This window comes from Poecilia latipinna, unplaced genomic scaffold (assembly GCF_001443285.1).
Source record: "Poecilia latipinna isolate Pla-1442-1.1 unplaced genomic scaffold, P_latipinna-1.0 Scaffold1601, whole genome shotgun sequence".
In the NCBI taxonomy this organism is placed as follows: Eukaryota; Metazoa; Chordata; class Actinopteri; order Cyprinodontiformes; family Poeciliidae; genus Poecilia; species Poecilia latipinna.
The window spans coordinates 1-13664 of NW_015114217.1; the positions used below are offsets into that span (position 1 = coordinate 1).

The following is a 13664-nucleotide window of genomic DNA, read 5'->3' on the forward strand; positions in this document are numbered from 1 at the left end:
TCTACAATAGTTATAGTAATATTAATGATAAAATAATGGTCAGTGCAAAGTAGCCTGCAAATTTTTTTTGGTGGGGGGGCGGTGAGGGACCTGGATAAAGGCTAGGGGGGCGCTGGCACAAAAAAGGTTGAGAAACACTGGATTAAATGAAAAATGTTTTCTCCTTTGTTTTTGTAAAGTGCCTTTAGACTACATTTATTCTTAGTTGGTGCTATAGATGTCCTGAATTTAACCAAATCGTATTATTCTCACTGAAACACGTTATAACAAATTACATTTTTGAGATTCTAAAAACATTTTAGCTTTCATATTTTAGCAATATGAGATTATATATTTATATATATATTTTAGTATATTTAGAGAAGTTTTATAAATAAGCAAAAAGCCTGAAGCAGTTTTAGCATGTTACAGTTGTCATAGCAGGAGGAAAATGGCAACTGAGAGCAGCTATAAGAGGTGCAGTACTGCTCATATTAGATATGGTCAACTACATCACCGTTTCATCTAAAAACCAACCTGACAACATATTCAGTAAAAAGAAAAAAAGAAAAAAAAAAGCTGGAATTGATTTTATTTTTGTTTTAATTGATCCAGATTTTCTGCTCACACATAAAATCAGGAACTTGTGTTTCCCTTTTCATGTCCTCCAGTATGTTAGGTAACAATATTATTATAAAATATATTTAACTTTAATTGTATGCTTCTGGGACAACATTTTTTTCAAATCAAATTTTAAGTCGATCGTTTTTAAGAAACTAGTCCTTTAGCACACAAACTATTGCTCATAGGTAGGTGGCGCCCTTGCATGGTGTCTTCCTATAGTCTAAGTATGAAATTTAGTTTTTATGTTTGTATAAAAAGACGTTATCTGGCGCCCAATCACAAGGCCTCATTGAGCTGAAACTACTCTTGATAAGGATATTAATATATAATGCTTTCTTGAAATAATGATGACATTTCTAAGCTCCTTTTAATGCAAACATGATATTTAAGCATGCAGGGATACCAAGATAAAATGCATAAATGAGCAATGAAAAAAAAAAAACTATACCTGAAATTTCACTGAAAAGCTTAAAAACAGAAATATGCCTATAAAAAACAAAAGGAACTGAGTGATGGTGAAAGAAAGTACTTTCAGTTCAAGGCTCTTTTTAACAAAATTATTTGGTATTTCCCAGTTGCTGTGTGTGGAAACCAAAATGCAGCCAGTGGAACAACTTTCATCAGTGATAATTTAAGATGGTCAGTTGATAAAAGTTGCTCAGACTGATGTCCTCTTTTTGTTGACGTCTTGTCGCTCACTCAGTCGCAACTTCTGCAAACATAAGTCCTGATGTCATGTTTTACTAAAGGGAATTGTTTTTTTTCTTCTTGATTACACGGTCTTTTTTTAATATTGATGTCATGAAAAATATTGATGTCATGAAATTACACAAGTTCTCTTAGCAACGCACTGTCTTTCCTGTTACGGCCACTCTGGGGAAGATGGGTAACTTCCAGTAATGCATAATTATTTCCTGTTGTAGAATGGTTGAATTAAAAAAAAAATCAAAATGTATTATAACTATTTGTTCTACAAAACAAAAAGGAAATATTGTTTCAAAGGTTATTTGTCATCTCTTTCCATGGAAAGTGCTCTACAATGGTCTAGATGAGAAAAAAAATAGGTTCCTGTTTTGACAAAATGTCTTTTTAACTTGGAAAACTGCTGAGGACGACATCCTATACGACACTGGTTATTCAAAAGTGAAACCTAAATTTCGGGTGTTTGGCTGAAATGTCCAGTCTGTTGCCTGTTCTGATCTCAATCTTCTCAAAGGTCAGTTGAAGGAACAAATGTTAACCAGTTTGTAGCATTGGTAACGCTTTATTTGAAGGGGAGGCTGACATGACATGACATGACACCAGGTATGAACATGAAGGAGACTTTGAGTGTTTATGACTGTTGTCATGAAGTGTCATTCGGTAAATAATGACACTCTTAAATACAAAGTTGACACTTTGGATCGACTTTTAATTCAAGCTTTAATGGAACTTTGCATTAAAAGTTTCATTATTTACTGAATAATGTGAAGTTGGCACTTTTAAAGAGCTTTTAATGCCCTTTCTGTGCACCTCTGTGTTAAAAGCGTCACTATTTACTGAATGACACTTTATGACAACATTCGTAAACATTTCTGAAGAATCGTTCAGTCGCATTTTTGTTGTTGTTGCTTAAGCAATTCAGATATTTTGAAGAGGTCCCAATTTTAGAAGGATAAAAAAAAAAGCTGAGCATCATCTGCATAGAAGTGATGACATTATGAAATCTATTAATAATCTGTCCATGAGGCTACCAAAATGGGCCCAAAACAGGAGCCTTTTGGTGCCAAGACAATGTTTTTTGGGGTTTAGTCCCCAAAATCCTCTGAAATCCAGTCGAACTGGCAAAGCCTGCCTCATTTTGTCAAACGCTGCTATTCCATTGTCATCTGATTTGTCTATTGCTAAACCTCGACGCTGTGCAATCTGATGTGTGTTTCTTGGTACATTCAAGATCTACGCTAAAACCTTAGGCCAGAAGTGAGGTGAACTTTCTTTCGCCTTTGTCTGAACATGAGCAGAAGCTAGCAGGGGGCCAGGGCTGTACCTGATCCTGATTGGCTTAGATGACCGCTCGCTGTCAGACAGAAGGCCACGCCTCCAGCAGCAGCTGTGCATAATGTAAAACCACTTCAGCAAAAAGACTCAGACAGTTCCTGTTTTGCTGCACTTGCCATCTTGAGTGTGCAGTTAAAGGGTCCGTTTAAAAAAAAAAAAAAAAAAAGCTCCAATAGGAGGATGTGGCGCTGGTATTTCCCCCTGCTGGCGCCTCTCAGCTGTAGTTGATAAAGGATGATCCAGGACGGCCATAATTATTGGTAAGAGTTTTGATTTTTTCAAATAATTTCATTTCCTTTGGAAGGAAAAAAAATATGTTATTTGTGTTATACTCTCTTATTTAGGTGTTTTAAGTTACATTTCTGATATATTTATTTATATATATATTTTAGTTTTACTACACACCCTCTCTACAGGAGAAGCGAGCCTCTTTCATAAAGCTTACACAACAACTGCATACTGTTTTTCAAGCTCTACATGTTTCCTGTTCCCCTTCCTATTAAGTCTGTGCCAGTTTGATCAGGACATCACACATTTGTGCGCGCATGAATTTTGATCCTTTAAGGCTCAATTAAGCAGCCTAAAGACTTGGTGAGTCTTCAAACCTGACGACATGAGGCCTCAGTCGGCGTTTTCGCTTCGTGACAGGTCAGGTTTTACACAGAAGTGCCAGACAATGCTGCCTGCCTGACTTACTTACAAACAGATCGCCACCTGCTTCCTCCGTGGACAATTCACCATCTGGCTTTGTCAAAGTGGGACATTTCAGGCACTTTTGAGGAAGGAGAAGTTGAGAGTGGAAAATATATTTAAAAGTCACTCTGTACCTTGATGTCAAACTGCTGAAGGCTTGCGGTTAAGCAGCCATCTGCCACAACTAACTAGTGGTTTGAAAAGACAGGAGAGAAGCACGGAAAAGAAACGAGAAACTGATGTAAGAGTACTTTCTCTATTGTAGAGAAGTAAAAAAAAGTTTAAAGCAATGGAGGGCAACGTTTAGTGGCTGGTAGCTTTATGTCAGCACCTCTTCCAGGAAGGCAGAACAGTCAAACAGATCGCCAGGCCAGATGCAGCTTCTGTGGAGAGAAAACACGAGAGACAACATCAAGTCGACTCTTGAAATGGATAGTAACACAAAATTGGAGAGTAGTAGGAGAAGGAAGAAGGTGAGTGAGAAGGCTAAAATAGAATAGAAAAACCCACAGTGCAGAAATTCAGGTGTGAAAGTAACAACAAGCAAGTCGGAGCGTGTAGATTCACACAAGGTAAAAATATGACAACAGAAAATAGCCTAAGAAAAATAAAAAAAACTCTAATCCGAGAAATGACTGAGTTGGATAACTTGTGGTGAAGAGGAAGGTACGAAAAAGATGTTATTAAAGCTACAGAATGCAGCTTTTACAAAAATATATTTAAGACTGTCTTTGTTGTGACAGTAATATGAGACAGATGATCTGTGAAAAGATCACTCTCCACCTGCTCCCTGACCTACTACTGCCTCCTGAAGAAATGCACCGCTCCTGACCAGAAACAACCAATCAGAGCCTGGGAGAGTGTGTCGGCGCTGTCAATCACCCCTGTGAATGTGCTGAACATGTGCTAATGGCGGAGAAACAACTTACCATTTCAGGACAACTATCAATCCACCGTCATCGGTGGTTATGCCAACTTGCCTTAGCATGATTGACAGCGCTAAGACCCACTTCCTGACTCTGATTGGTTGTTTCTGGATAGCACTGGGAGAAGAGAGAGGAGCTAAAAAAATTTCACAGATTATCTCATATTGACATTGTCACTGTTTCAACAAATATGCAAAAAACATGTTTTTTAAAATAAGTCATATCTTGCTGCTTTGAGGCAGCACTCTTAAGAACTATACTCAGTAAGCTGTTTTTTTTTTTGTTTGTTTGTTTATTACAACTGGATCATATTTAATTTAAATCGTTGTAAATACCCTTCCGGTTCCACTCATAAAGCATGTTAAGCTCAACAACAAGGCTGATTAAAGTCCTGTGGAAGAACACTCAGTGTAACGTACAAACAGGTCAGGGAATGAACAATAAAAAGGAAGCAAAAAAATCTATACAAAGGAATAAAAAATTAGCATAAGACAAGTCTATTCACAGTGAAGGGAAACTCCATCAAGTTCCAAATTTCCATTCAGTATAACCACTGAAAGCATCTGGTCTGACGATCCGAGGGAAGAAATTGGACTAGAATAATTTTAAATTCAATTCGTAGAAGCAAACTGAAATGTTGGGGAAATGTTTAACTGGACCAGTCATAAAAATCAAGTGGTGCCATCAGTAGAGTTAGGGAAGCTAATCCCAAAAAGCACAACGTCACAGTTATCTTTTTAATAGAAAAGGTTTGAGTTTTAAGAAACACCATAACCAGAAACGGCTGGATTTCACCCCAAACTCTACTTGACTGAATTTTTATCCCCAATCATGTCTAATTTCTTCCTTAAGTCATCCACAGATTCATAGTCCTACAGGCCGAATATTCTTTCTTGTTGACATCTGGTCAGTTTTTTTTTTTTTTGAGTACAGTAGGCCCAGCCCTGGCTATTTTGATAACTTTGTCAGTGCCAAACTGGTATACTTGAAGCACAACCTTCGAGTCACTGAGTCAAATATGTTCCTGAAGATTTACAGCTTGGTTACTTTTTTTTTAATTATTAATTTTTGAGCTTTTAAGGGTAGCTTGATGAAAAACGTTTCGAGGAGGATCTGAAAGGAAGTAGACCTGCAAGGTTTCCATCCCAGGTCTGAGTCATAAAAAAAATCAGATGTGGACGACTAATTTTAAGCAGAAAAAGTAGAAGCTGTGGCGTCCGTTTTCCACCAGCTCATCTCCGGTCCACTCCGATTGTCTGTGACTCACTCATGGGAAGTGTCAGGCTGGTTTCAGTGCTGACATCTGCGTCCGAGCACTTGTTTTCTGCGTGAGCGAGCCTTTCATGTCAAGCTCGGTCTGTTTTTGTCGCTGGGATGGAGCAAACAATGATTATTATTTACTGACACCGTCAGCAACAGGAAGTTGGGTCGACTGACGGGACCTTTTCGGTTCACCAGGAACAGAGGCAAACGGAAAGGACTTCCTCTTTGTTTGTCTTTTTCTACTTCTTCTTCTTACATCTGTGGATGTTGGGATGGTCTTACAGACGATGGAGCAGAGCTCGTGCACGGAGGATCGCATCCAGCATAGTCTCGAGCGCTGCCTCTGTCACCTGGGAGTCGACTCTCCCGACAAGAAGCTCTGGAATGGTAAGACACGAAAAATATTTGCTTTCAGCGTTAATGTTATGACACGAACGTCTGGAGGATGAAAAAATATACACATATAAATTATGAGACAACTAGCTAGATAAAGCTAACTGCATGAAAACGTCTTGTCTGGTTAGAGAAAGTGGGAAATGAAAGTGGTAACGCGCGCGCGGAATCATCCCACAACAGTTTTGAAATATCTAGTTTCATTCATAAAGTCACAGAGAAGAGAAACCGGGGTGTGGATGATGTGGGTGGCATTCATCACTTTTTTGTGTGTATGAATCGTCAGAACAACCTGTTAGCGGATTTATATAAGAATGAACCCCCACGAGCAAACAAAAGAGAACCACGCTCGGCTCACAGGTTGTGTCTGTTTCTGTCTTTCGAATAAGCTGGACTGTGCATAAGCCGCTGGTGTTTGGAGGAACTTGTGAAGAGGCATCCCCACAACTTCCTCATCCTTCTGCAGAAAATACTGCAAAAAACAAAGGAGGTGAGTTAAAAAACAAAAAACAAAATAAACACGCAACCCGCATCCACGTCTGAAATCTGTTTCAGTTCATATTTTGAATTGTTCCGCAGGTTCTGAAGGAGTGCCAGTATGAACTGGTGGTTCCCCTGACTCTCCTGTTCTCTGCTGCTCTTCTCAAAGTGAGTGTGTGTGTGTGTGTGTGTGTGTGTGTGTGTGTGTGTGTTGAGAAAATTAAGGAACAAGTGCGCACTGTTCCTTTTTTTTCCAGTTTTGTTGTGCATTCAGTCAGCATTTTTTTTCCTCCCTTTCTCTTTTATAGAGCCCATATTTAGGCGCAGGATGCGGTGTCCTCCAGGAGGCCTACCTGTTGTTCCACCGGTTCCTGGCCTGGCCCGAGCCTTGCAGCTCGGCCAGCAAACGTTTACTCGTCATCATCGAGCAGGAGATTCGCGCACCAGGTGAAATTCTATGTTTTCTGTGGCACGCAACTCCAACTTATTTGCAGAAATTTTGACAGAAAATAAAAAATATTGATGCAAAATGTTGCTTGCACCATGAAACAAAGGGAATAATTGATGAACCTCACTGCTTTCTTGTGGATGTTTCCATCAATTTGCTTTGAGAAGTTTTTAGTTGTGGAGTCTGAACTATTAAAACATTTACAGAGCTATCAGATCCTGTTCACACTTTATTGCCTTTTTATTGCAGGTATTTCATTTCAGCGACTAGTAAGGACAGAGCAGGCTATTTCCTCTGACATTAACTGCTCTAAAATCTTGTAAGTACATAGTTCAGCTTCACAATAACAAAAACAAAATTACAGATATTGGATACATCTTAACTATCTGTAAATGTCTGTATCAGAGTGGTCCTGTTGGTGAGTCCAGATGCTGACGCCCCCCAGGAGGTCCAGCTGACCTCTGAGCAGCTCAGTACCATGCATTACTCCAGCAGGAACACCATAACAACTCTTATCCTGCATAGCTTTCAGGCTGCTTTCGGTACCAAACTGGACCTTCGGGTTCTCCACGCAGCCCTGCAGGTAAACACCCAAAAACACGGATGACATTTTAGTTGTACCACTTTGTCCTTGTCTTTTGTCAAAGAACGTCCTTCTTGATTTAACCTCAGGAGAAAGAGCTGTATGAGCTGGAGCAGCTTTATGAGACGATAACCGGCAGCATGGAGGCGGCGACCTCTGTGGCGGATCACACGGCTGCCAGGGAGGGACTACTCCGCAGCTTGGAGAAGCTCAGAGAAAGTCTCTCTGTCCCTTCTGGTGACGGCTGCTCAGAGACTGGTGAGGCACAAAGACAAGCCCCGTATACAGTGCCTTCCAAAACTATTCTCCTTTTCCAATTTTAGTTGTGATGCATCCTCAAGTTTCAAAGTATTTTACTGAGGTTTTGTATAGCGGCCCAAGACAAAGCAGTGCAGAGGTTTCTCCATATATATATGCATTCAGGCTCCTTGAACAGGACGGTAAGCCTTCTGTGTTTGGTCTGTACCACCTTTACTCATCTATAGACTAATATGTCTGGGCTTTCCATTGTTTGTTGAGAAATAGCTCAGACTCCGTCAGATTGGTTGGAAAGTACCTGTGGTTATGACGTCTTCCCACAGTTACTCAATAGGACTGACTGGGTTGACTAAGTTTTGGACCTAAAGCATTCTATCATTTCTCTGGCTGTAAGTTTAGAGTTGTTATCCAGCTGGAAGATGAACCTCCAACCCCCTCTAAGGTTTTCTGTAGTCTGTTGAAGGTTTTCTTCCTGCATTGCCTTGAATTTAGCTCCTTCAATCTCCCCATCAACTCTGACCAGCTTTCCTGCCCTTACTGAAGAAAATGCAATCAAACATCCACCACCACCATGGTGGGATGGTGTTTACAGAACAATGTGCATTAGCAGTCTTCTGCAACATATAGTGTTTTGTATTGAGCCCAAAAAGTTGAATTTATGACACATCTGACCAGAGCACCTTCTTCTACCTGACTGACTGCTTTCTCATTTTAGGGTCTTTAGAGAGCCTAATGCTACCCTACCCCAAATGCCACACATGCTTATGGGATGACGACAATTTTGGTAATTCAACATATTCCATCAACTCTTAGCTGCTGTGCATCAGTATCGTTTCTCCAACTCTTGTTCCTGTCTTCTCGTTCATCCAGATGTTCTAAAAGACCTGCTTTCAGTCGACTCTGACCTGGACTCCCCTCCAGAATGTTTCCCCAAAATCGACGAGGATGACACTTTTGACACTAGCATCGACGAGGAAGACGAGCAGGACTCCTCGATCAAACGGTACGATCAGTTTCAAAGCCATCGGATCTCCACCGCCTCGTCTTCCTCGAGGGACTCTACCTTCTCGGGATACTCTCTCTCCTCCAGTTGGTCCGTGCCGTCTGTTTCGTCGGGAGTGGAGAGCGACTTCAGCGAGGACATGGCGCACGAGGACACCGAGGAAGGGCAAGGCAGCCATCTGAGAGTCAGAAAGAAACCGAAGAAAAAGTCCAAATCCCTCTTGGGATTGGAACGCTTCTCCTTGCTCTTCAAGACTCCGCACAGTCCGAGCACATCTCGCCGCGTTCAGAGCATGGGCTACAACGGAGACATCACCAAAGACTACCTGATGACGGGGGCACAGCTCAAACACTCTGGGACCCCCATGAGACATATTCGTCATCTCAATGTGTCTACGGCCCCTATAGATCCTTCTGCTCCCCAGAGGCACATCTGCGTCCGCAGGAGGCCAATTCTGAGCTGCGATGAGGGGAATGAGGCAGAAGCACTGACCGTCGTCAAGGTGGTCACGTTTGGGGGTGACAGAGAGGCTGGGAGACTCGCTCGGGCGTACAGCGACCTGCAGCAGAAAGAGAGAAGGTGTCCCCAGCTCACAAGGACGTGCAAACTGCAGTTTTACTTTGTTCCCACAAAGAGTAAAACTGTGAGTCCAGGAGCAGGACACATGCCTACAGAAGGGCAGGTACTGCAACCTCTCCACAAGAGATTTGACGCTTTTACTTCAAAGAAATGTTTAAGGCGTCTTTCTTAATTTTTCTTCAATGTGACAGGAGTCAAATTGCCAAGAAGTGGAGGACAGTACAACAGATATAGCCCAGATGTTGGGTATGATGGACCCCTGGTATGAGCGCAACGTCTTCAGCCTGCTGAGCTTGTCCTCCGAAGTTCTCAGTGAGGTAAATGACTCCAGAATTAAATAACATATGTTTTTGTAGAACCACCAGAAGCAAATGGTGGTTCTTTGTTTTTTTTTGTTTTTTTTAAGTTTGAACGCGGACTGAAGATGTAATATTGAAATTTAGTGTGAAGAGCTAATTGGGGTGCCTGATTTATCTCACCAGTAAGGATGATGGTGAAAGATATAAACTGTCCACTGTTAGGGAACTGTCTTTATTGGACGCAATATTTGACACATTAATTACTTTATCAAGTCATCTATTTATTTCAGCATTTATTGCCAATTCTGGCAGGACCAGTCCAAAACTGGCACTCCTTAGTTGTGGTATTTGTTTTTAAAAGCAAAATTTAGAGACCCCCTGCTGTTTCTTTTCCCCCTAATTTCCCACGACTCAGGCCCCTCCCAAGGAGGACGACGTCTCCTGCGGCACCGGCGCCACGGAGCACCGCCTCCCCCTGCTGGCCGACTTGGTGCTCTATTACTGTAGACACGCCGATCAGCCCATTCTGGTGCAGCTTTACCAGGCTGAGGTCAGAGGTCAACCTCAAGCAGCAACACATATCAAACACATCGACCCCGCCCCACTGTCTTAAATGTTCTGGTTCCTTCCTCTGCACAGCTGACCCTGGAAGGGGGAGAGAAGAGAAAGGAAGTGTTCATTCATTCCTTGGAGCTCGGACACACAGCTGGAGCCAGAGCTGTTAAATCCATGGGTTGGTCACACTCTGCGACACACACACACACATAAACAACAGCAATGAAAGCACACCTGTTTGTGTAGATTCATGTATGTCGCATTGTTTTTGAAGGCGCTGCGAGCAAAAGGTTGGGAATAGATGAAGAGCGGGAGGCCGTTCCCCTCACCCTCAATGTGGCCTACAACAAGGTATTGTTCCTTTACACTTGCTTCCTGCTTTGCAAACAAACGTTTCTATTTCCTTCAGCCCCAAACTAATCCCGACTGCGTCCTGTTTACAGGTGGCCATCAGCGGGAGAAGCCACTGGATCCACAAAGAGGCGGTCTGCACCTCCATCAACCTCAGACACTCTGAGCAGCTGGGTCAGTCTACACACTACGGAGCTAAATTGGGGCCATAAAAGAAAAAGAGGGGTGACAACAGCTTTCCTATGAACAACCTTGATGGCCTCATTTTAGCTCAAGCCACACCCCAACTCTGCTTCTTCACCTTCTAAATGAAGTGCTTTAAGTTCATCTTCCAATTTTTTTTCTTTGTTTGTTTGTGCTTTTTTCTCTATCCAGATTCTAAAGAGGGCCTGCAGCTGACGATGACAGAGGTTGTGAAGAAGCAGAGCTCCAAATCTAAAAAGGGTTACAACCAGGTGAAGGCTGGTTTTATAGTTACAATCTCTATTTTGCAATCCTGTTTTAAAGCCACATCCCAGTAAAACCAGTCAATCTCACATCAGGAACAGTGAACCATCTACACAACATTGCGTCATGGTCAGCTTCTCTCTATTTTAGTGTAGATCATGATTTAATCAAGATAAAATCCACCCTCCTGAGAACAAACCTGCATGCACACTTTCCTCCAGTGACGTCACAGAAGGCATGAGGCAACAAGTCAGTTGGTTTGAGTAATTTCATGTGCATATTTTTTGCTTTTTCCTCCGTATTTGTATGTTTTTAAACCAATTCTGCATTAAAAAGTGTTTACTTGCGCTCTGTGCAGCTGCAGCAAAACCGTAACTCGAGTTACGGTGACCGAGAGGCACAAACAGCGCAACGAGTTGCCAACTCCAAAACATGCAAATACAAAAACCAAAATGCGACAGAAAAACGTTGCAAATAATAAAAATAAAAAATGCTGCAATCACAAGAAAATGGAGGCAGAAATACATTCATTCAATAAAACAAAAAATGCTGGAACTGCAGACGAAAATAGAAGAAAAGGGGAAATGCAGCAAGTATGAAAAGCTGCGAAACAGAAGCTGATGAGGCCACAAATTAGCAAAAACCACAGCAAGTATGAAAGTCTCTGCCACAAAACTGGTTCCAGCTGTGCAGTTCAGTTCTTATACCTCTTGTGATGTCATCAACAAAAATACAAACAGAGCCGAGTTTTCAGTGGGTTTTCTTATTCACTTCTGTTTAATATCCCTTTATTTTGTGTAATCCTGTGGAGAAAATCCATACTTCTTTACCCAGCTCCATTTTTATTCTCGTTCATTCATCAGTAAAACTTGTGGATAGTTTCTTTAAAAAAATGAAAATAAATATGGACTGACTCTTGTGTTGGGGGCAGATCTTGATATCAGAAGTGAAGGTGGACAAGATGCAAGTGACTGCTCAAGGGAATGGGAGCACGTTCGCCGTTTGCCTGGATCAAGACAAAAAGATGTTCATCCAAAGTGTGAAGAGGTAACGAAGTCTGTCGTTGGGTCGAGAGAAGCGGAACGTGTTATTTATTTATTTTTTCCCCATCCAAAGCAAGATTTCTTTAAAAAAAAAATGCGTTTTTAAACGTTTGTTTGTCCGGTCTTTAGGTGTGAGGTGTCGCTGTGCAGCAAACCAGGTAGCAGTTCGGACTGGAGGTCCTACAAAACACTACCGGGCCAAATCCAGCCCCTCCACCCGACGTTCTGCTCCCTGCTCTGCCTCCCCGTCACTGCCTTCTCTGCAGGGGGTCAATGACCCCTGACCCCTGACCCCAGCTCCATCTGACACATCCAGAACCCAAAGAACACACCGAGTGGGAAAATCAAAGAATGGGGTTTAACATTTCATGTCAAGAAGCCAATGTCTATTTATTAACAATTTAACATTAAAAATACGTTTTGTGCTGTTGATATGTACATATCGTAATTTAGAAAAGAAAAAAAACAATTGACCGTTTTGTGTTAACACTTTGGTGTTAAAAACTGTATTATTTACTGTCTTATGTCAGTAGTTTTAAAAAGAAACAAAATTCGGTGCTTTAATGGCGTCTTGGTTGATACCAAAAACTGGTAAAGGTACACGTTGTAATATTTCCAAAGTTTTTTTCTATGTGTGGTAGTTTTAGTCTACTCAACAAGTCAGATGAAGACGTCACTAATGTTTCTTCAGTTCCAGCCGGAAGTAGACACTCCTTATGGCTATGATTGCCGTAGTAATGTTTGTTTGTTTTTTTTGTTTGTTTTTTTGTTTTGTTTTTTCTGAAATGATGACACATGACTTTAATGACGTTTAATAACACGAATCAGGTTAAACAAGTTTATATTTATTGTAATTTTTGTGGTAGTTTTGGTCAAGTTGAAGAGTTTAGAGGTAGTCCTTCTTTATTTATCAATCCATCCACTTTGTGTAGTTCAATTCAGTTCAGAACTACGTGGATGGAAATTAAATGTGGTCCCACCACCGTACTAACACGTTAACACTGTTCTGATAGGTGAGAAATTCTAATCCCGGGAGAATATATTTTCTGTCGTTTTGGCCGAATAACTCCATAATTGTACTTTGCAAAGTCTTTTTAGTTATTCAGAGTAAAAGGCAATTATTAAAGAATTGTAAGTCTGAGATTAAATTCTCTCGCACATTATTCTGGCATTTAGAAAATAATAATTCTGATAATCCTAAGAGACCTAAAACAGAAACGTTATATTTGATTCTACGTCAGACTAATGGAAAAAAATTAATTTGCAAATATTTGTCCGTCCGGTTCTTGTTTTTACAAATCACTGAAGCTGAATGGTATGTAAGAAACAGTTCATTAAAAGTCAATATAGTATTTATGCGTACAAAGACTAAATTAAAACTTGCTGCCTCTACTGTGTGTCACTAATTTGCCAACATTCATAGAAAACTGACTTGGTGACGTTTTTGAATTTTGTTTTAAAGTCAGTAACCAATATATGTGTATGATCATGTAAGCTATTTATTTCCATGTGAATCTAATCAACAGTCGTAATCATATAATTTATATTTAATTAAATCCTAACTGATTCTCAACTCAAATAAAACCATTTTTTTCCATCACAAAAGATTTCTTTTTTTTTTAGCCTTATGAGGACAAAAAATAGACATTTGAATTATTTACAAATGTCTTTAAATTGACATAAATTCAGTGAAACACATGAAC

The 13664-nt window shown here is 40.7% G+C and overlaps 1 protein-coding gene across 3 annotated transcripts; it reads left to right on the plus strand.

Moving 5' to 3' along the window:
• Positions 1–1199: 1199 nt before the first annotated feature.
• Positions 1200–12796, plus strand: LOC106963936 (phosphoinositide 3-kinase regulatory subunit 5-like). Of its 3 annotated transcripts, XM_015059128.1 has the most exons (19): positions 1201–1242; positions 5807–5909; positions 6305–6405; positions 6495–6563; positions 6704–6842; positions 7093–7162; positions 7249–7426; positions 7516–7684; positions 8400–8468; positions 8555–8687; positions 8775–9369; positions 9458–9583; positions 9981–10115; positions 10205–10298; positions 10395–10471; positions 10564–10645; positions 10847–10926; positions 11850–11965; positions 12091–12796. In XM_015059128.1, exons 1-19 carry the CDS (start codon positions 1240–1242, stop codon positions 12236–12238), a joined length of 2487 nt encoding a protein of 828 aa, XP_014914614.1. In that variant the 5' UTR covers positions 1201–1239; the 3' UTR covers positions 12239–12796. The 3 variants fall into 3 exon arrangements, with proteins under 3 accessions (XP_014914612.1, XP_014914614.1, XP_014914613.1); XM_015059126.1 differs by having other exon boundaries at positions 1200–1242; positions 8555–9369; XM_015059127.1 differs by lacking the exon at positions 1201–1242 and adding an exon at positions 2487–2900 and having other exon boundaries at positions 8555–9369; positions 12091–12238.
• The last annotated feature ends 868 nt before the right edge of the window (positions 12797–13664 follow it).